Source organism: Rhopalosiphum maidis, chromosome 3 (genome assembly GCF_003676215.2).
Source record: "Rhopalosiphum maidis isolate BTI-1 chromosome 3, ASM367621v3, whole genome shotgun sequence".
Taxonomy (NCBI): Eukaryota; Metazoa; Arthropoda; class Insecta; order Hemiptera; family Aphididae; genus Rhopalosiphum; species Rhopalosiphum maidis.
In genome coordinates this window covers 39,561,576-39,585,226 of record NC_040879.1, presented here as the reverse complement: position 1 = coordinate 39,585,226, position 23,651 = coordinate 39,561,576, and the positions used below count along the sequence as shown (strand labels likewise).

The 23,651-nt window shown below is 24.5% G+C and overlaps 1 protein-coding gene across 1 annotated transcript in view; it reads left to right on the top strand.

Moving 5' to 3' along the window:
- Positions 1 to 21,708, top strand: part of LOC114253675 (DNA ligase 3-like) — a 37,231-nt gene extending 15,523 nt beyond the window's left edge. Inside the window, 17 exon segments of the mRNA XM_028188657.1 lie at positions 5,139 to 5,442; positions 5,531 to 5,752; positions 6,163 to 6,281; positions 6,488 to 6,705; positions 6,784 to 6,861; positions 13,572 to 13,731; positions 13,790 to 13,945; positions 14,068 to 14,199; positions 14,266 to 14,345; positions 16,747 to 16,834; positions 16,905 to 16,982; positions 17,736 to 17,859; positions 17,924 to 18,036; positions 19,275 to 19,379; positions 21,362 to 21,508; positions 21,587 to 21,611; positions 21,614 to 21,708. Of these exon segments, the coding sequence (XP_028044458.1) occupies positions 5,139 to 5,442; positions 5,531 to 5,752; positions 6,163 to 6,281; positions 6,488 to 6,705; positions 6,784 to 6,861; positions 13,572 to 13,731; positions 13,790 to 13,945; positions 14,068 to 14,199; positions 14,266 to 14,345; positions 16,747 to 16,834; positions 16,905 to 16,982; positions 17,736 to 17,859; positions 17,924 to 18,036; positions 19,275 to 19,379; positions 21,362 to 21,508; positions 21,587 to 21,611; positions 21,614 to 21,708 (2,244 nt within the window).
- The last annotated feature ends 1,943 nt before the right edge of the window (positions 21,709 to 23,651 follow it).

Genomic DNA, 23,651 nt, shown 5'->3' with positions numbered 1-23,651 from the left:
ATAAAAGTACGACCAGGCAAAATAAATAATTTTTCATTTTATTCTTTTAGAATGAATTTTAACTAAATTATTATCAAATTTTATCCATTCTTATATAAAAATGACTTAAAAACATAAAAATGTCAAAAAATGTTTTAATACGAGGGTGGTTCAAATATGATCGAGACAAACGCTGTAGATGGCCCGCATGTATGTTTCGACGGTAGTGGCTTAATTATGTGATAGCTGGGTCTCTTACAAACAGTGTGGCATAGTTTTCGTCGGAGCACGTGTTTCACGCGTGTGCTACGACCATGAGTGAACGTCAAGTGCCGACTGCCGTTGCGCAACGTATTATCATTCGTTTTTTAGTGGGAGAAGACGTTAAAAACACGGATATTTTTGTGCGTTTGCAAAAGCAGTTCGGTAGTGAGTGCCTGAGTAGGGCTGGCGTGTTTAAATGGGCCAAAGCATTCAAGGATGGCCGCAAAACCGTCGAGAATGAGCCACATGATCGTCGACCGCGAACCAGCGTCACACCAGACAACATTCGCCGCGTAGAACAACTCATTTTGGAGGACCGTAGGATGAATGTTCGAGACATTTCGGCTGAAGTCGGCATCAGTATTGGTAGTGTAGAGTCTATCATCCACGAACATCTTCAATATCGCAAAATAACGGCGCGATGGGTTCCTAAACTGTTGAACTTTGAGCAAAAATTCACGCGGTTGGAAGTTTGTCGCCGCTTACTGACGCGATACGAGGCGGAGGGGGACGATTTTTTAACGCAAATCTTCACTACAGACGAAACATGGGTACATTATTACACTCCCGAAACCAAGGTGTCAAGTAAAGAGTGGAGGAAGAAGGAGGAAGGGGCGCCAGTCAAAGCGAAGAAAACCTGGTCCGCGGGTAAGGTAATGTGTACTGTGTTCTGGGACCGGCAGGGCGTGCTGTACGTCGATTTCCTGCGCACTCAACGTACCATTAATGCTGTATACTACTCTAACCTTCTGAAAACACACGTGAAACCCGCTTATCGGTCGAAACGGAGGAGCATTCCAGCACGAAGTGCGATTCTTCTCCAGGATAACGCGCGCCCTCATACCGCGCGTCTCACGCTCGATACAATATCGAAATTGGGGTGGAAGGTACTGGAACATCCCCCCTACAGTCCGGATTTATCGCCCTGCGACTACCATATGTTTGGACCACTGAAAGAGGCCCTCGGAGGTCAAAAGTTCAACACCGACGACGAGGTAGAGGGGTTCGTGCGCACATGGCTGTCCGAGTTGCCCAAGGAATTGTTCGATACCGGCATCAAAAAACTTCCGGAAAGGTGGACAAAATGTATAAATATTGAGGGGAATTACCTAGAAAAAATGTGATTTTTTGTAAACTTTTTCGATAATAAATAAACATGTTACAGCATTTGTCTCGATCATATTTGAACCACCCTCGTAAGTTATAAAATTACATTTAAAAATTCCTCGATGTCGAAATGAACTTTTTCAAAGTAATACAATTTGCATTCAAATTCATTCCCTACTAATAATATTTTCAAGCGTTATAATAATAATAATAATATAAGGCGGTCTAAATATTGATACTATTATAATAACTAAATACTAAAAATATAAATAAATGCAATGTTTTCACGAAAAAAATTAAATTAATTTACCATACACTAGGTAGTATAGTAAAATAAGTTACATTAATACTTTAAAAAGAATATCATGAAAGACACTTAATGAAATATTGGCTGATTGCTCAGAATCGCTTTTTTGTACAATGAAATATCAATTAATTCAAATTCAACACATCCATTACAGCCTACAGGTGGCTCATTTGACATCTACTGTTGTACAGAAGAATAGTACCTACTTTTCTACCTTTCTTTTTTATTAAATATTGCTAATTAATAATTGTATGTAATAAATTTGATAAAATATTTTAAACGTATGTCCAAATGTTTGTGTGTATATTTAAATTAGTAAAACGATATTATTGGATGTTATTTGTTAATGTATTGCTCAATTATATATAGTTTACTTACACAAGAATTAAGGCTGTCGGTGCAGCTAGTTCAAATACAGGAATAATCTTGGATGTGAATGATATGATGGGATAACTTTATATGTATGTATTATAAGACTTGACGTTGATGTATGATTTTTAATACTTGGAAAATAATAAATATTATTTTATTAAAAAAAAAAAATGTGTTGAGGAAAATGGCCCTTGCCATTGCTAGGCCCTGCCTGTGTTGTGACTTGTGAATATCTAGCCCAGGAGAAATATTCGACTTAATGGCGTTGAACGTTAATAACTGTATGTGAATAGCCTTTAGTAACTGTTATATTATTTAATCGTATTATAATAATTTAATGGTTTTTTTTTGTATATGATGCAAAGATATATTTTTATAATTGTATAAAGATATATGGAATTTGCGGCCTGCGAGAATTTTCTATAAGAGGAAAGATGTCAATAGTAAATAATTATCAAGAAAGTAAATCGCATATAATTATGATTAGTGATTACAATATGATTTAAAAAAGTATTTTGGCTCTAAAATCTCAATATAATCTTCTCTGACAAAATATAATCATTTGATTTTCAAAGTATAATATGATGTTTTTAAATATTGATTCGTACACAATTTAAAAATAATAAACTTTTATTTGCGATAAAGTAATTAAAATATTGCTATAAAAATAATAATGATTAGCACGTTCATAATTAATAATTATCCTAATATTCGTGATATACACAATGGCATTTTAAATATAATAATAATAATAATAATAAAAAAACTTTATCAAATATACATGTTATCTACTTCTTTAAAAATATATTTTTGCAATTTTACCTACCCACATTGTATAGGTATATAATTTTATAATATTTTGTATGAATCATGTTGCATAGATGAGTTATAACATAAATCATTCAATTTACGGGTTAGCCGTAAATATTGAATTGAAATTTCCCTGAAGATTTGTTTTCATAAGATAAATATAAATAATAATATATACGTGATAAATAATAATAAATGTATCATGCACACGTGTATTATAATAAAATTTTTATTTTTTATTTTTTTTTTATATAATATTATATAATTTAATAGATTTAATACCTAATTAAGTTTTAGTTGGATCATTTTGTTATTTATGTAAAAAAATATACATTTTATACCATATTTACATCAGTATACTATAGCTAAGGTGTATACAAATATTTTGTTAAAACATTATTGTAATGTTATTATGAAATTCGTAAATTGAATTATTCGATTTAAAGTGAATGAAATAATATAATAAAATGATGGTAATTTGTGCATAATGCATGTTGAGTGGTTAGGCTTGTGACTGTTTTGATTAGTCACTTTGTTATTATTTTCAATCAATTATTTTTACCACATTCTAAAATCGGTCCCAGGTGTTGTTGTTTTAGAAATTATTTATTTGTTTAATAATTAATGGGAATTTCGTATGGAATTACAAAAATTATTAAACTTATAAGTGCAAATTACGTACGTATTTATTTTTAATATTTGTCTTTAATTATTTTATACTACAATGTTACAATATTCAGTGGCGTATTTTGTATGTTTTTTTTTTAGGGGGGGAGGTTTCCAGATAATATTGGTATATACTTATTTATTAATTGGTTGCAATATTTCTGTTTTACATCTACTACCACAAAGCTCATAATATACTCATCAAATTTTGTAATGAAACATTTTTATTTATTTAATTAAAAGTAGTAATTTTTATGTAATTTAAATCATACAGGTATAAATACCTACTGTAAACATAATTATTACTATGTATTTTGTTTGTTAAATTCGATACCAATGATACTATAAGAATAACAGTTTTATAAATAATTAAAAATATAATAGGATAATAAGTACATTATTTAAAATTAAATTTATTTTCCTTCCTAATTAGTTTATGACTTATTTATATAAAAAAAAATTCAATATTTAATGTCAATAAATTCTGAAAAGAATTTGGCAAACAATAATATGTAATTCATTATGAACTAATTTAAAATTAGCTTATGACTATATAATATTAAATTAATTCATAACGAATCACATATTATTGTTTGCCGAATTCCCTTCAATATTTATCAACATTAAATATTGAATGTTTTTTTTTTGGTTTGGGGGTGTCCAGACACCGTGGACCCCCCCCCAAAAAAAAAAAAAAAAAAATACGTCACTGGTAATATCACAGTATTACTTTTATTTAATTATAATTAATTTTATTGATAAATATTCTAATAAACATATATTATAACTTATAAGTAACTATAATGTTCAGGAATATCTTCCTACTTTGATACTTTTTACATAGTTCTTTAGTTACATTACATATTAATTAGATTTTTTTGATCATATAGAATATATTTTTTTAAATTTATTGTTTCTTAATGATATTATTTTGTTTGGGCCGTTATTATGATGATATAATAAAATAGTTTTAAATCTTAGTAATAATTTAGTATTGAGTTAAATACATTGTTGTGAAGAGTTAAAAGATTTTATACATTAATTATAAATATTTGAACCATTTCATTGAAATTTTTAATAGGGTTTGATAACATTTCAAATAATTTCGAAAATATAGTTTGTGGTTAAATGTATGACAAACCACGTGTATTGATGAAAAAGCTGTACTTTTCAATTAATCGGTATGGTAAATAGAATATCATTAGAATGAAGTGGTCTAATAGTTTTTGATAAAATTACGGAATATACTGAAAACTAGAGCAATTTAATTAACGACAAACACGTGTATTGAATGAAAACGGTATTTGTTTATTTTGTTGTATTGTTAAAAATGACTACGTAAAGACTTAATACTGTTAAAAAACTCTGACGGTTTTTTTCGTTATAACTATAATGTGAAGTGAGACAAGTGTTCGTCTCCGTATCACGTCTGGATTTTTTTTATCGGATTTTTATTTTCAAACCTAAACGATGAAATCTCTTTGGTGACTGCTTATTTAATTTAATTTCGCTGAACGGTGCAACTGATATTATATAGGTTAACTTTATTTCCTTACATTAGCATCGTTATTTTCTTTTTACATTTTCAAGTGCTCAAATTAAATTATTCTTATTCAATATGTTTATTTTATAGCTTGACAATATGGAAGGAATGTCCGATGACAAACTTTTCGTTGCCGAAAAATCTAAGAGCAACAGGGCAAAATGTAAAAAGTGTAAAGAAGTTTTAAATCAAGGAACGTTGAGGATCGCCAAAGTTATGGCAAATCCATTTGGTGATGGAAAAATGATGGCTTGGCATCATCCACAGTGTTTAGTAACTGTATTTTCTAAGCAGAGAGCATCGACGGCGAAAATTACCTGTGTGGACGATATTGGTGGATGGGATGGACTGTCTATGGAACACCAAAATGAAATATTTACGACGTTCCCTGATAGTAGGATATGGAAATAATTAATTTTAAACGTATACGTATTAGCAACTACAAATTGAAATGTGAGTATGAGTATTTTTTTATATTTCAGTTCCTAAGGAGAAACTTAAAACACACGATGACGACGAACCTAACAAAAAAGACACAACAAAAAAAAATAAATCGAAAACAAAACCTTCGCCGTCGCTGCCACAAACGCAAGATTATTATTTTAAAGACTTTCGAAAACTGTGTTTGAGTCTCTCGCAGGAAAATAGTCATCTTCAAAAAACGTCGATTTTTAAAGAATTTATTCACAGTATTTTATCTAAAGGTATGTTCTATAAATTATTATGTATGTGTTTATGTTGTGATGTTTTGTTAAAATAATAAAAGTATTCAAAATTAATTTTAGCTGTTGTATATTTTTGTCCTTATTAATTTGTTTTTTTATCTTAAAAAGTTGTTATATGCACTTATATACTTAATGTTAATAGCTTATTTGATCTTGTATGCTTAATTAGAATTTTGGATACTATAAACCGAAATTTTATATTTTGTTAAATGATTTGTTTTACAGTTAATTAAAATGTAGTTTTGAGTTAATATAATATCCACGATATAATTCAAAATTGAATAGTACTTATAACATCCAACTCTATTATGATTGCGATATAACTGTATCAATACGTGTACTTATATATATTTTTAAATTTTAATAAATTATTTGTGGTGTTTATACAGAACAGTCAAATGAAACCCGTGCAGAAAGTATGTTTTTATGGTGTAAAATGTTGTTACCCAATTCAGAAAAAAGAATTTACAATCTACATTCAAAACAACTGATTAAATTATTCAGTCAAGTAAAAATAATTATTTTATTTTATTCATTAATGTTCCATAAATACATAATTATTAAAATGATTAAACTTTATTTTTTTATAAAACTTAATTTCTTCATTGTGTCTATAATATATTTAATGAATAGCAATACGATAATACCTTATGTTATACGTAGTATGTGTAATTATTTTTATTAATTTCTGTAATTTATTTTAATTGTTAAAAGTTGTTCAAACAAAATGTAAACTTAATGCTAGAAGATTTGGAAAAGGGGGATGTTGCTGAAACGATAAGAATATTTTTTGAAAAAAGTAATAATGTTGATGCGAAACCAGCATCAAAATCAACTTTAACATTAGCTAAAGTAAACAGTTTTCTCGATAAATTATCAATGGAAACTACTGAAATTGCACAAATGGCGCTTTTTAAATCAATCGCAACGCTGTAAGTTAAGCTACATATCTTTATTAATACTAAATTAAAATAACTTAAATTTTAGATTAAATATAATTTATTTTACAGATGTACTGGGAATGATTTGAAAATGATAATTCGACTGGTTATGCATGATCTCAGAATTAATTGTGGACCAAAATTTATGTAAGTTATTATAATATGATATAAAAACAAAACGCATTTACGCAGAATCATTTATTTTTATGTTTTTGAGTAATCTTAGAGTTATATCACCCATTACAAAAACAATTGAGAATAATATTTTTGAGGGTATGACATATCGATTTGTCTTAATATTGTTTCAAAACAATTTAAACATCATTTGAATTTACATTTTTTTTTATTTTGAAAGTCGAATACAAAATCAAATAACAATAAAATAAAAATATGATATATCATTCTTTCAAAAATATTATCCTCTATAATTTTTGTTATAGGTGATTTTACTCTAAGTTTACTCTAAAATCGTAAAAAAACGATTTTAGTTGAAAATATTTTATTTATGTTGCGCATGGGTTTGAGAGAGAAAACATACGTATATTGCGCTGACATCCTCTTAACATTTAATATAATTATAACAAATTTTTAAGTTTGTTTTTTTAAAACGAAGAAATGTTTATGGACATTTCTTTGCCTTAAAGAGCATTTTTAATGATCCTAATACATAATTAATTAAGAGAAGTGTTCATATCTAAATATAATATGGTTATTTCACTTTAAAAATGTTAAATATGCAATATTTATTTTAATAATTCTCCGAGTTTATTTTAATAATGAACACTTTTTAATTCGTTAAGTTTTATTCAAGTTATTACAAATTAGCATATTTCCGAAAAAAAGTAATATTTTTACTTATTTTTTTTTTTTACCGTAAGATATTTATTTTTTTAATAATGGCATACATTTTTATTTTATAATCTGGAGCAAAATATTTTTCTGAAAATTTCGCTGAAAATCGAATTTTTAATGAGTTTTTAATTAATTTGTTTTAACATATTTACTTATGCAATATAGATAAATAATAAGTTAATAAATATTTCAAATTAATAGATGAGTTGTAGACCATTATTAAATGGGGCTATCATATTATAATTTGTTCATCTAAACTTTAAAGACTTTAATTAATTAGCTATATTCGTTCTAATTTTTATTACATTGATCTAATTTCATCAGTTCTTTTCAAACGCTTATAAAAAAAAATATTTTAACTGTATTTTCAATATTTTTTAATTGTTAACTGAAGAACTTATAAGAAACCTAATTATATTACATTTTCAAGTATTTTGAGAAAAATGTTTAATTGACATTTATAGAAAATAGCAAAAACAATTAAAAATGTATTTATCTATAAATAGCTCAAAAATAGTCAATATATATAAAAAATTATAAATTGTATGAGTAACTCTAATAGTCTAATATAAACTTTTGGAGAAAATTTAAGTTTCGACATAAAATACAAATGATTTTATCAAATACTGTTTTTGCGTAAAATTTCTCGTTTTTCCTTAATTTTTTGTTTGTTTTTCTCAGTTTGAATTTTACCTTTTTAAAGTATAAACTAGATCCAATAATTTTCCATCAATAACCATTCTCAAGACTCAAAGTTAAAAATTTAAAAATTTTCAATTCTTTATCGTGTATACAAAATAAAAAAAAAAGTTAGGTAAGTGAGTACGTTCTACTGTATATGAGTCGGTGTCGACTGTGTCACTATTATTGGTGTGTTAAATTTGAATTCAATAATATATCATTGTACTATTCTGAGCGGAAACGTTCTATCAGCTTATATAACTTAAATCACCAAGTAATAATGTTTTATTGATATACCTAGCTATTAAAGTCATTTATTTTACTTTTAGTAAAAGGTTATAATATTATAGGTTGATATAATTTTTTCCAAAAATATTACATTTATTATTTTAATATAACATTAATTTATATAACACACAATTTAATAACATCTTTCTATAAACACTGTAAAATATAAAAATTAGATTTTTTTTTATAGTATCCATTATGCCATCATAAATAGATAATATAAAAAAGTTAAAAATAAATCAAAATCCTATTAAATTCCTACAAATATAAAATATATAAGAGTTTGAGTTTCCATGAATATTGTTTTTAAATTACAACAAAATAATTAACATAGGTATCATTATTTATCATTTAAATAAGTAATTTTATCCAAATTGGAACTTAAAATGTCTATAAAAAATAATTGTTCATATATTGTTTAGATTGTATAGTTCTAATATGAACTACTTAGAAGAATCTTGTATTAAATTTTCTAAACAGATCAAAAAGAAATTTTTTTTATGAATTTTCAACTCTAAATAGATTGTAATTTTTCGCGATTTTGTAACTACAGATGCATATAAAAATTATTTAGATATACTAACTAAATAAAAACGTAACATAATCAATGATTCACGTAATTTACTTACTTCATGTCATAATATTTTTAATGATAATTAATAATAAATGCATCTAACTTGTTCATCCCGTACAAAATTAATATTTGTATCGTTATTCATTGAGATCATAGACGTAGAGTGATACAATATATTAGGGGCGGAGAGGTAAAACCCTACTATACATTTTTAACGTATTATTTTGTGGTGGACTCACGAAAGTAATAATTTTAGTATTATTATCATAAGCTATAAGTTCAATATATTATAAGAACAATTAACCTGAACGAAATAGACAATAAATAATTCTGAGAGGGTAATATGCACATTGGTTTGCTAAGCCCCCCTCCCCACATCGCCCCATAGATAAATGAGTTGAACAATTTTAAAATTGTATCATATAATGAAAAAGATAATATAAACATTTGGTGAAAATTTCAAATAATTACCGTTATTATTATTTTTTTTTTTGAAATTCAATAAAATATCAAAAATTATTTGAGAAAAAATAATTAGTTTATGGGTGAATATCAATCGTAAATATTTGAACTTGAAATGCTCATAAAAATTATTTTGTCTCCAGCAGAATTTTTTCCACATACCTATAGATTGAACAACTAATAAAAAAAAATTGTATTTTTAAATCTTAGGTGTAAAAACTAAAATTTTTATGAATTTTTAACTACAAAATAATCACTAATTTTCTCGGCTTTTATAAATGTTGTCAAAATTCTAACTGTAAATGTTTATAAAAAAATATTGTGACTATGGAATTTTGATATTTTTTAATTAAAAAATAAAACAACGTATGAGGTTTTGTATTTAATCTTCAAGTATTTCTATCTAACAAATAATTTTAGTCCAAATTTATATAAAAAAAAATGAAAATTCTTTATGCTTCTATAAATAGCTCAAAAATAAGTAGTCAAAATAAAATTTATTGTAAATAGAAAATATTGAATATTTCTAAGTTTGACTTCTCTAAAGTACAAACTAGATCCAATTTGATATCCAAAATCACCCCTTGTTGAAAATGGAAGCATTTTATCGACATCGTATCGTGTATTAATAATACAATAATACACACACACAAAAATAAAATAATAATAATAATAAAATCAATACATTTATTGCTCCACTCAGAATCTAAAATTAAATTTACAATAAGAGTTGCGCAGTAGGTAAGTTTTATATGATTTAATTCTTATGTGTGAACCCTCTCATAAACGACTTAGATTTTTGTGTTCCACAAGTTATACTATTATTGTACCCAGGGCTGGCCTTAGATTTTTTCTACCCTAGGCTAATTTTCGTTGCCCTATTCAAAAGTTAATATTTTGGAGAGAAGGGGATTATATGAAATATGGACATTCATTTTTATCGACAAAATCCTTGTTTTTATTAAAAAAAAAAAAAATGTTTTGAAGGACCTCAATTTTCTTTATAAAATTAAAATAAATATTTTGAAATAGTACAAGTCATATTTTTAACTGACATTCATTATCGTTATCATACATTAACAACAAATATTTATTTATATGTTGAAAAAATATTATTTAATTTCAAAATTAAAAATATTTTAAATTAAATTTATTTTTCGAACCTTATGCAAAATCAGTCAATACATTTTTAATGTTTTCTTCATTTCTTCTTTTTCAATATAAATTGTAGCAAGGAAGACCTCAAATAATTGTTAATTATTTTTAATTTAGAAAAACTTCTTTTACCTGATGCAACTAATACAGGTATCGTTAAAATAATTTGTAATACTTCTAATGGGGTATTATTGGGTTTTAATAACTCGGATATTGCTACTAACTCATCTGTAATTTCTATTGCATCAATATTCGTTTACTAAGATCTTTATTTAACATGAAATATTATTTTGGTTTTATTTTTGTATTTGTTAAGTAATGAACACATTTCTGTATACTAGATAATTAAATAATTAAATAAATTTGGCTTATTCGAAATTTGCCGCCCCTAAACTAGTGCCCTGAGTTAAAGTACATTTAAGTCCTTAACATTGTGATCTTTAAGTAACGAATTTATGAATTAGTTAATTATTAATTATTCTTTGAAAATTTGACCTTTCTTATAATACACTGCAATCAATACAGTCTTATAATATATATCAATATATATTATATTATAACAAATAAGTAAATAACAATATTTATTGTGTTATATACTCCAGTCTCCCAGTCTTGATTCAATTTTACTCTTTCTTCACAAGTGAACTCAATAATGGGCTACCTAGTTTAATATCTGTAAAAAAATAACAATCCAACAAGTCAAAAATGGTGAAATATTGTAAACATAAACATATGGCCTAGGTAACATATAACCTAAAATAGCATTTACATTTCTAATGTCGATTGTAATTCAATAGGAACGCGGATTAAAGCCGTTTATCATCAATGTCAGACAGGTTAAACTGCTATATACATAAATAATTTATAGGTACATCGGTTCTGCCATGATATTACCTATGTTATCAATAATAATTTTTGTTATTTTTTTGCTTTTATTAAAACAATAGATCATAATATATAAATCCTATCTTAACCTAGTACATTTATATACATACGATATACGATATTACAAGAATAATACATGAATAAGTCATTGTGCGTTTTAATGCGTAATAATTTGCACTGAAAGGCCTATTTTTACGTATTCCTCTGCCAGCGAATCTATAATTTTTAACGATAAAAAGTCATATTATCGAGGGTCTATTTTTTAAAGTTACAAGTTTGTAATATTGTTTTAAAATTGATGCATATATTATATTTTATGAACGTGACTTAGTTGGACATAATTTGTATTATTATTTCAGTTAATCGATTATTATTGGTTTATTGCAACTTTATAAGTAGATAGTGATGAACCGTGTTTTAGGTAGAAGTGTGGGATGAATCAAATTTCCGGCGACGGCAAAAAATATTTAATTAAAATTAGTTTAAAAAATGTATAAAGTTTAAAATTACAAGTTACTGTTACAGTACAAATATTTTTATATAATTTTATCTTGAGGATGTTATGACTAGGGTTCGAACTTTAATCCTGTAAATATATAATGACATGAATGCAATTAAAGGAAATTAATGTGATGCGAATAAAAACGTAAAATATAAATTTATTATTATTATTTATTTTTGAATTTGCAAATATTTTTATATTAAAAATTATATTAAGTTTATTTTAAATTATTTACTACAAGAGTGAACCCGCGACTCGCCTAAGATAATTTTATATAATGCATTTCTAAAGTGGCCATGGATATTATTTGGATTATCGATTAGGCGGTTATTCAATATTAATATAATTTTCTATAGATGCTTACTATCACATCTACTAATTATTTTAAAATTATAATAAATAACTACTATAATACATAGTATAGCTTTATAGAATTTGAATTGTAAATGTTATTGGTCATGAATAAAATTCAAAACACGAATACAAGATTAAAATCTTAAAAACCATGTTTTATTTTTAATTTACAAAGTTTTTAATATGATGCATTAAGGCATATTACTATTAAAATTTGTATTTATCTTTAAAATAAATAAAGATTATGAATTATTTATTTAGAAATCTTATATCCTCTTAAAATTAAAAATCTATAAATACAAAATAATATTATGCACTAAATTAATCAATGTTCTGGTGTCGGGAAAAACATTGAGAAAATTTAAATATCTCTTTTCTTCTGTTTATTTCCTTCCGCGAATAAAATAAGCGTATGATATTAATATTTAAAAGAGTAGTATAAATATATCTGAAGTTGCTTAAATTCTTAAGTTAATAAAATTAAACTACTATAATAAATCTATAGTAGATAAATATTGTAAAAATGTATTTGAATATATTTACCAAAACATTAGAGCTTAGACTACTTAGGTTTTAAAGCATACTTATTCTCCATAAATGTCACAATTTAAAACTTGATAAAATAAAATTTAAATACTTAAATTATACATAGCTATAAAAAATAATTATTCTATCATTATACATTGTTGAATAAAGAATTTGTTTATAGAAATTTGTATGACTGTATGTTATGTTTTGTTTGGGATAGCCAAGATGAATTTTAAAAATCAGTTATTGTTTTCTGTCTTTTCTAGACTTTTAATAACAGTTTTTGATCTCTTTGTTTAATAATTATACAAATATACAATCAAAATATTTTTGTTATTAAAAGTCAATTCAGTTTAGTATTTTTTTGATTTGTTTATATTCAACAATATTTTATTATAACATAAACAGCAACAAATGAATACTATAAAAAGTACAAAATAAATAAATAATAATAATAGCTCATTAAAATATATGCAATATATATTTTTTATAAATAGGTATACACTATACATAACTTGTAGGTACATTTTTTTTTTTGATTTATGCTAATTGTATATACATGTATTGTATTTTCAGTTTAGGGGCACTTCATTCAGATGCATATGAAGCATACCAAACATCACATGATTTAAAATCTGTTGTACAAAATGCATGTTCATGTGATTTATCTAAGGTAGCTAGTAATGGAAAAATGAACATTAAATTATCTTTGTTAACACCGATTTTGCCAATGTTGGTAAGTTGTTTTCCATTTAACTTCAAACTTTTATTTTTTATTTATTTCATTGTTTTAGGCTGATCCATGCAAAAATTTGGATGATTTTTTTAAAAAGTGTCCTAATGGTGTATACTCAGAAATTAAATATGATGGTGAACGTGTTCAACTGCATAAAAGTGAAAAAGAATTTAAATTTTTTTCAAGAAGTTTAAAACCAGTCTTGGGACATAAAGTAATTATCATAAACTTTTACTCATATATATTGTATACCTACATATTAAAAACCGTTATCTATTACCTATGTAGACACATAATTTATATTTAAATATTGATAATTTTAAATTTTAATTTCAGGTTGATTTATTTAAACAGTATATTCCTAAAGCTTTTCAGCATGGAAAAGAGATTATTTTAGATTGTGAAGTATTAATGTATGATCATAAAACTAATAAACCTTTACCATTTGGCACCTTAGGAATTCATAAGGTATCTTAACTCTTATAATAAAGCATTTATAAGTTTAACTAATACAGTTAATTTTTTTTTTCATAGAAAAGTAAATTTGAAGACGCTAATCCTTGTCTGTTTGTTTTTGACTGCATGTATTACAATGGCGAATCATTGTTAGACAGGTAAGGATAATAAATATTAATTTATATGAAATTAATGTTAACAGTTAATTATTTTCTTTTTTAACAATTCATTACGCAATTAATCTTTTTACGATACCTTGATACATATACTTATTTGAAATTCATTCACAATCAGTAAGAATGTTTACAATAAAATTAACATTAACTTTAAACAAAACAATTATTAGTCTTCATTAATTTTTTGTTTTAGATTATTAAATAAATAAATTATATTAATTTGATTGAGCATAAAAAGAACTTAAATACTGCATATTTATAATTTTTATTTTAACATTTCTTTTATTCAAAATATTACTTAAAATACTTTTAAATTTGTGATTTTTAATTAAACCAAAAGCGGTTTATAAGTTAATTTAATTAGAGTATAAATATGTTAATAATGTTAATCATTATTTATCTCAGCATACATTTTCTGTAATTTTTTGAGCTCAAAATGTAACTTATTGCCTTTTTCATATTATTTTCGTACATTCTAAGGTTTATCCAGGGTTTAGTCATGTAGTTTCTTTTCCATAATTATCTGTAACATTTATACAGAAAAAATTGTATGTTATAAATAGTAACAGTCTTACAGAACCATATAAAGTATATGTTATAGATAAGCTTTAATATTTTTTAGTCAAATTCAAGTATATAAATATAAAAATTGTTGTATTTTTATGGAAAAAAACTGACAATAAATATTAATATATACGATTATAATAGGTATACATGTAATTAAACATACATCATACATAATTATGAATATACTCAATTAATGTTATTGTTAGGGCTGGGATTTGTATGTAAATACATATTTTTACTAAAATATGATAAATTAAGTATTGCAAATGATAAATTCATTTCACGTGATTTGCAATAAAATAAAACATATTCTATTGTACATGTTTTTACATATTTCGTACATTTTGACAATTTCGGTGGTTTAGTAGTATTTAGTATTATACATTTATACTTTGATAATAGTACTCGTAAAAATTGTAAGTGTATAGTGCATAGCAAAATAAGTATATGAAAGTATTAGTTAAATATTAATAACTTGAATATAGTTTATCTTATTTGTTTCCGTTCGATAACTATACATTAATGATCTTAGATTATACTTTATATTCAACAATTATTAGAAAAAATATATTTTCGAATTTTCAACAGTGTCAGACAGTGGCGGCTCGTAGTAGTTTAGCACAGGAGTGCGATGAAAAAATTTAAGAACAATAATACATCACACAAAAAATTTAAATGATAAAATAATAACACAAAATTAAACACGTCGCGCATTGTTGCCGTCCGATTTGAGCGACAAAATTCACCACACATAAGCTTCTATAACCGCCGCGTTATCGTGATAATATTATTATTACTCGTATATTAATATTATACCTATAGTTTATACGGGAAACCGGTATTTTTATGTGCGATTCAAAATGTCGCGCAAGCTGCAGCGTTGCATAGGCCTATTACTCTATACATAGAGTAATTACTCTATGGGCCTATATAGCTATCTATATACCCGTATAATAACATCGCGAGTTCGTAACGATATTCTAATAAATTATGAAAATAATTTTAATAAAAATTAAAAATATATTTAATTGTTAATTTGTTAATGTATAATATACTATGCACTCAAATATGTACCTATTCATTTTATAAATATATTTGTACTATAAATTGTTAATTCCTGTAGGGAGTGCGACCGCACCATCGCACATATGCACAAGCAGCCAATGGTGTCAGTACCTTTTGTTCGCGTGATTGTGAAAATATCTTTATATTTTATATTTTTTAAATTATATTTATTAGAAATCAAAAACATTTAATTGTATGTTAGGTATTCAAAAATTATTTAGAATTTAATTTTAATTTTACACGTTAACATAATTTAAAATTTTTATTTTATACTACATATTTTGGCCATTTTAACTACATATATATGTACATGTTTTTGGTTTTTTATTACATATTAATCACAGCCCTAGTTATCGTTATCGTTGATACAGAATTATCCTATTTAGTTATCAAAATTTGTGCCTCATTGTTGTGACCATCAGCGCTGTGACGTAATATGTAGTATGTACATATGTTTGCAATTATATTACTTATTTTGAGTTTAAATTAAGGCTCCATTAAGGTCCATTATCAAAATATTAGGGAAAAATATTGCTATCTATATCTGTAAAAGAAAGAATCCAAGTTAGGTTTAACTATGTGTCCAGTGCCTGTTAAGTCACTGCAATATGATTTTATAATAATGAATACACAAAAGAATTATAGTAACATTTGATTATATGATATGGAATGGTGGGAGGAGAAGGAAGTCGGTCTACAATACTAAGTATGTAATTATATAATCTATATAGAAGAAATTAATGAATTTCAGATCAATTGTAGAACGAAAAAAAATTCTGATACAGAATATGACTCCAATCAAAGGACATATCATGTTTTCAGAAGTTAAAGAGTTGCACGTTAGTATAACATTTTAAAATGCACAATAGTGTAAAATAATTATCTACAATTTATTGAAATTTATTTTAGAATACTAAAGAACTTAAGTTAATGGTAGAATATGTATTGAAACAAGGTCTAGAGGGATTAGTATTAAAGGACCTAACAGTAAGTTTATTGATTATTTAAATTTAAATATAAATTTATTTTAGTTAAGACTCCATTTTTTTTTCCTTTTAATTTGGCCTAAACATTAAATTTTCAAACATTCAAGTATAAGTATATAGTATAATAAAAAAAAATTAAATATGCCTCAATGGTATGTGAATCAATGATAAATCATTATATTTAAAACATTTTTCTTTTATAAATAATTCACATTATATTAAAAATGTTTAAACTCAATTATCTGTCTCCGTATTTTTGATAAATTTAATTGAACAATTACATAGATAGTATTGCTCAACTCTTAAATTTCATTGAGAAATTAATAAGATTTTTTTAAATATTATATTAAATGAATTTTCAATGTATTTTCTGCATTAGATTATTTATTTTCTATTAAAAATGTATATATTAATATTTAAAGATATTTAAATACAAACACAAATTGCTAATAACTTGAAAAATATTTTATTAGTGTTGATCAAAATCCTATTTTTATTAAATTAATTTTACTGTGCTTAATTTTTTACTTTAATATCTAAGAAATTTTAAAGGGACAATATTCATGATTTCTAAACCCTAATTATTAAAAGATAAATAATCTATTAAACTTGTCAAAATTAAGATTAATTAACATATATAATATCTAAGTATTTTGTTTAAAAATTAAAATTTATAAAAGCCTATATCATAATTAACTTCTTAATATATATGTTCATTGTATACATATATTTTATTCATTTATTTTAATTTAAGGGAATTTATGAGCCTGGAAAGCGACATTGGAAAAAAATTAAAAAAGACTACTTATTTGATGGATCAATTGCCGATTCTGCAGATCTTGTAGTTCTTGGTGCTTGGTTTGGTACTGGAAATAAAGGTATTATATTAAGAATCAGAGTTTAAATTGAATCATTGAAACTTATGCTGTATTGAATAAATAGGTGGTATGATGTCCATATTTTTAATGGGTTGCTATAATGAAACTAAAAAGAAATGGTGTACGGTGACAAAAGTACACAGTGGTCACGATGATAAAACACTAGAAAGATTACAAGTAAAATATAATTATATTAAAATTTTAAACATTTCTCCAATAATTTCACTAATATTTAGTATAATTTCACTAACTAAATATTTTGAAATATTATTGTTTGTTGTTATTTATTTGACACTTTTATAATTTATTATTATTTATTATCAAAAATATAATATTAATTAGCTGAAAATTGTTTTTTTGGGAAAATATAGACTTATCGAGTTGAATTTGTATATGCTCCTAGAACCTCTCAATATTAGAATTGTCCTACTTAAAATATAAGATAATAATAATGTTGATATTGATTATTGTATTAATTTGTATGAGTTTTTATAGAGATGTGAATTTTAGTGATTAATATTTTCTACAAAAGAGTACTTACATTACATATTGTATAATAAATATACATAATTCGCTAACCTTGTATATTTTTATACTGGTGAAATAATAGATACCCTCTATTCAGAAGTAGTACATTTTTTAAATTCAAAAATGGTAAATGTGTAAAAGTAAAAAATATGTGCTAGGTTATATTATTATTTAATATTTTAATAATAAAATAATTTTAATATCATAGCAATACGTATTTAAATATGAATGTATAAAAAAAAGGAATGCTTACTTACATAAATATGATTCAATTTGGTGTGAAAAAAATCAGTTTTGAACAAGTTTGTCATCGTTGTATTAGTGTACGAATGATTTTCTGTCTTCGTTTTGTCATTATTTTTAAATTAATATTAAAATATGTGTCCTCTATTTGGAGGTTTTCCCATTGAAAAGTAGTGAAAATGTTTCCGATTCTTGTATAAACATCTGCTATTGGAAGGTATCCTAACCGTTAGAGGGAAATTTTACTCTTTATTTTATTTATTTCAAATTTTCAAATAAAATATAATTTATGTTCATTTTCTATTCCTTTTAAAACATTTATTAAATTAATGTTTTTTTTTTAAATTTTTAACACCTATCCCTAATACTTAAACCAACAAATATATTGTAAATAAACGGTTTGTAGAGCCTTATTATAGACTAGATAATACATAAATATTTAAATAAAAGTTATTACTCTAGTAGTCTAGTTCAAACATATAAAATAGGAGTTCACTCAATTTTGATAACAAAACATTTATTTTTACCCACATCTCTATTTAAATATCATGGTAAAGTGTATCAATTATATTTTTGTTATATTGTGGTTAATGAATAGTATATGATTTTATATCTTTAAATATATTTAAACTTAACTATTTTAGGATGAATTAAAAATGATCAAAATTAGTAAAGATCTTGAAAAAGTTCCAGAATGGTTAAAATGTAATAGAAATATGATTCCTGATTTTGTAGCTGAAGATCCTAAAGTATGTATTACACAAATTTTGAAAATTAAAATATTATATCAATTTTAATAAAATGTTTCGATTATTTAAACTGTTTTTTATTTAATACTATTTACTGTAGACATTTTAAATATACTACATGATTACTAAAATTATTATTTTCTTTACACAATAAAAATGTATAATTATTTAAATTAATTTTAAGCTATTTATAAGTACTTAAAATATTTGAATTTCTTTAATTTGTTATTTTTATAAATATTGATAAAATAAGTTTTTATACAAAGCTTAAAAATATAATATAAATTGGAGAATCTAATTTGTTTGTTTTTACAGTAATCTAAAACTATTGAAATAAATACATTTTTATTCAAGTTTGTTTTAAAAAAATATTTTAAGTTTAAATTTTTAACGAAATTGAATATTGAATGAAAACTTATCATTTTTTTTAAAAATAATTTTGGTTTTAAGTTATTTTATTGTTATCCAAAAAATATTAATTTAAGGAGTTTAATATTTTTTAGTTTTTGACATTATGTTACCTATGATTTTATTTCCATACACAATGATATTTTCAAAAGATTTAATACTAATTTTAAACTATCTATATCATAAACATATTTGTACTATTCTACTGTATGTTATGGTATTCTGTATCAATATTAACGTTACGTTAATAACAATAATAATGATTTATTATTTTAATATATATTATAATTTATAATAATTATTTTTTGTTATATTATAAAATATTCAAAGTTTCTGCAAAATTAAATTTAACCCACCAAGTAACACACTTGGCATAATATAAATGAATTATAAAATATCCTTAAAAGTTGAGATGACACACCATCTCCAATGATACTCGTTTTTCGTATGCAATGATATTGAGTTTAAATCATAGGTACTCAATGACATTTTATCATTTGTGATTGTCTATAGACGTTTTTTGATCCTTAGTTTTAAAGTTAATTAAAATTTGTGGGAATCAAATTTGTCCCTTCTGGTTATTTATTCTATCTGACAGTCATAAAAACTAAATTATATTTTTCAGAAAATACATTGGTATTTGCATAATTGTTAATCGTTTTATTCTTAAAATTGTAGGTAATAATATATATACAGAGTGAATAAAATGATTTGTCCAATTTCAAATACTTACGTATTTTTAGTTTTTTAGTTTAAAGTGACGATGCATTAAATTGAAAAATAATATTTAAAATGTATTTAAAAGTACCTATAAAGTTAAAATATTCTATGTGGCTTCTCTTGGTCCATGAGCAACATCTAGTTGAATTTCAAATTCATTCATTCAATTAACTGCTAATAATTTAGTTTGTTGTTAATGATGATAATGGTGTTACATAAACAGTATCTTTAACATATATCTAAAAGAAGTAATGACATGGGCACATGACGTAAGTTTAGGTTGACATAGGAAGCTAGGTACCAACATTTTGAATTACTGTGTATATTATAATACATATTTAAGGGGCCATTACACTTACATTTTTTTCTTTGTCCATCTTCCACATAATATAGGAACAAAGATATTCTGTATTTTCACGATCACAACTCTCCGATTAAGTTTAGAGCAAAGGCACCTATTATAAATTATATATTTTATAAACGAGAATATTTTCTGTGCATTGATTGGATTGATTTTTAATATTTACATTTTTTATAAATATAAACATGTTTTAATTTAAAACAATTTCTATTATTTTTAACCATTAACAGGTTATTTAAAAATGTAAATATTAAAATTCTATTCGGTCAATGCACAGGAAATATTCTTTTTATAAACTATAATATAATGGATTCCTTTGCCCTAAACTGAATTAAAGAGTCGTAATCGTGGAAATACGTAATATCTTTGTTCTTATATTATGTGAGAGATAGACAGAGAAAACAAATATTGGTGACGTTGGTTTAGCGGCCTTTTAATAGTAAAAAAATATAATATTTTATTACATATTTTTTAAAGACTATATTATTTGTAGAAAATGCCAGTTTGGGAAATTTCTGGAGCAGAATTTTCTCAAGCTGAAGTGCACACGGCTAATGGTATATCAATTAGATTCCCTAGAGTGACTAAAATTAGAAATGATAAAGATTGGAAAACTGCTACATCATTAAGTGAATTGCAAGTAAGTCGAGATATTATTAAAATATAGGTATCTTTTATAATTTAAGTTAATTAAATTGAATAAACAATTTATTTTTAGAAATTATATGAAGCATCCAAAGAAACTGAAATTTAAATATTTTTTCGTACCTAAATCCAGAAAAGAATACTAGTTCTGATAATGAATCACAGGCATCACCAGAGAAACGAAAAAAAAAATGAAGGTTAATACTGTAAATCACTTCTTTTTAATTAAATCAAATATAGTTGTCACTTATTTTATACATACACAGTTTTTAATATTTTTAAATAGATCCTTGTAGGTTAGAAAAGCTTTAATTTAGTATAATTTGCACTATAGTTTTAATATTATATAAATATAAACGTATATAGAATTATAATATACTTTATACAGTCAGATTACATATTGTATGACGACTATAACGTATACTTTTAAATATTTCAGCTTGTCTATAAATGCTAGGAAATAACAATATACTAAAGTTTTAATTACGCATTATATTATAGTTTATTATGTAACCAAAACTAAAAAACTCGTGTAGTACGAAATAGCACAAATTTTATTTTTATTTCTAAAACAAAATAATAGCTTTTTTTTTTCATTTTAGAGAATTTCGGAAGTTTCTCCGTTAAAAATAATACTGAAACTCCTTCCAAAAGAGCTAAACTTTCTGATGGACCACTGCGGGTAAGATATCTCGTTTGTTTATATTTTATTACCATATTATTTTGTGTACCTAATAGGTATGTACTAAAGACGTTTTGGTAAAATATAATTAAATAATTGAATAATTTAACCATGTCCTATACAAGGTTTACGTTTGTATTTTATTATTTTAGCGTGTACCTGATTTATTTACTGGGATCCGTGTTGTTGTGCCAGATTCGATTCTAAAATACGTTTTTACGATATTTTATTGCGTATCCTTTTTATACCGTTACCTACTTATACCTGTTACATTCATCTCGTACGCAGGTTTACAATAACGATTACATACCTTTAATATGTAAGAAGTAGATGCATTATATACGTGGTTGTTTCTTGTCTTTATTGTACAGCATGTTAGTATCCGGAACCATAAAAAATACTACAATACTTGTATATCGATCACAGTATTTACATTTAGTAAGTAAAGTTATAAATAGTCACTTTATAATTGTATTCACCCCGAATAACGTCTCAAAACGCTTTTCTATACATAACAGTCCAATTGAGTTACGAGCGTGAATAAAATTAATTAAATTTATTTATTTTAAACAATTGTGTCTATTTTGTCTTTAATATTTAAAATTATTAATAAACAATTGTAGTTCCATTGAAAAACTACTCCCAAGACTTGTGAATTTATCATTTCAATTTAAAAAACCAGTTTGAATAAATAATATAATATATGTAAATTTATAATAATAATTATTATTTATGTATATATATTATGTACAATATTCATTACAGATGTACATAATATAAGCTTCAGTTTTCTAAATACAGCTGAAACTTTCTATATAATAATATTTTTTATAAAACAATTGTATTTTTTTAAAGAAATGTTTCTATTAGCATACGAGAGAGTATGTATATATTGTACATACCGTGTGTCCGTATTCCTTATCATAGGTACTTCGTTAAATTGTAATTTGTATTAACTCCTTATACAACTAATAACATAATATTATCAATAGTATTTATTTATTACTATTATCACATAAATAATTATTTTACTCTATAATTATGTATAGTATATACTGTATATTACAAATAATCGTGTAAATTTTGTACAGTAAATATGAGTTTTTGAGTGAAGACAACATTTTTTTTTCAGAAAACTTCCAAGTTTGTTAAATAGAGCTTTGACTGTATTTTAAATATTTATTTTCATATTACTATACAGTATACGAGTACATTGCAAACCCTTTAGTACTAAGTTCTCCGCCGTTAATTGTGTATCAATGATAGATTCTACTAAATATTTTATAGCGTTTTATAAAGGAAAACGATAGATATGTAATTATTTAAAACGAGGAAATTTGACAAAATGTATTATATTATACACTTAAAGTTATAATTATTCGATTGGAATTTATAGTGTTGATTTTATATAGTACAAATGAGATTATTTACTGTGTATACTATGGATGCACTATAC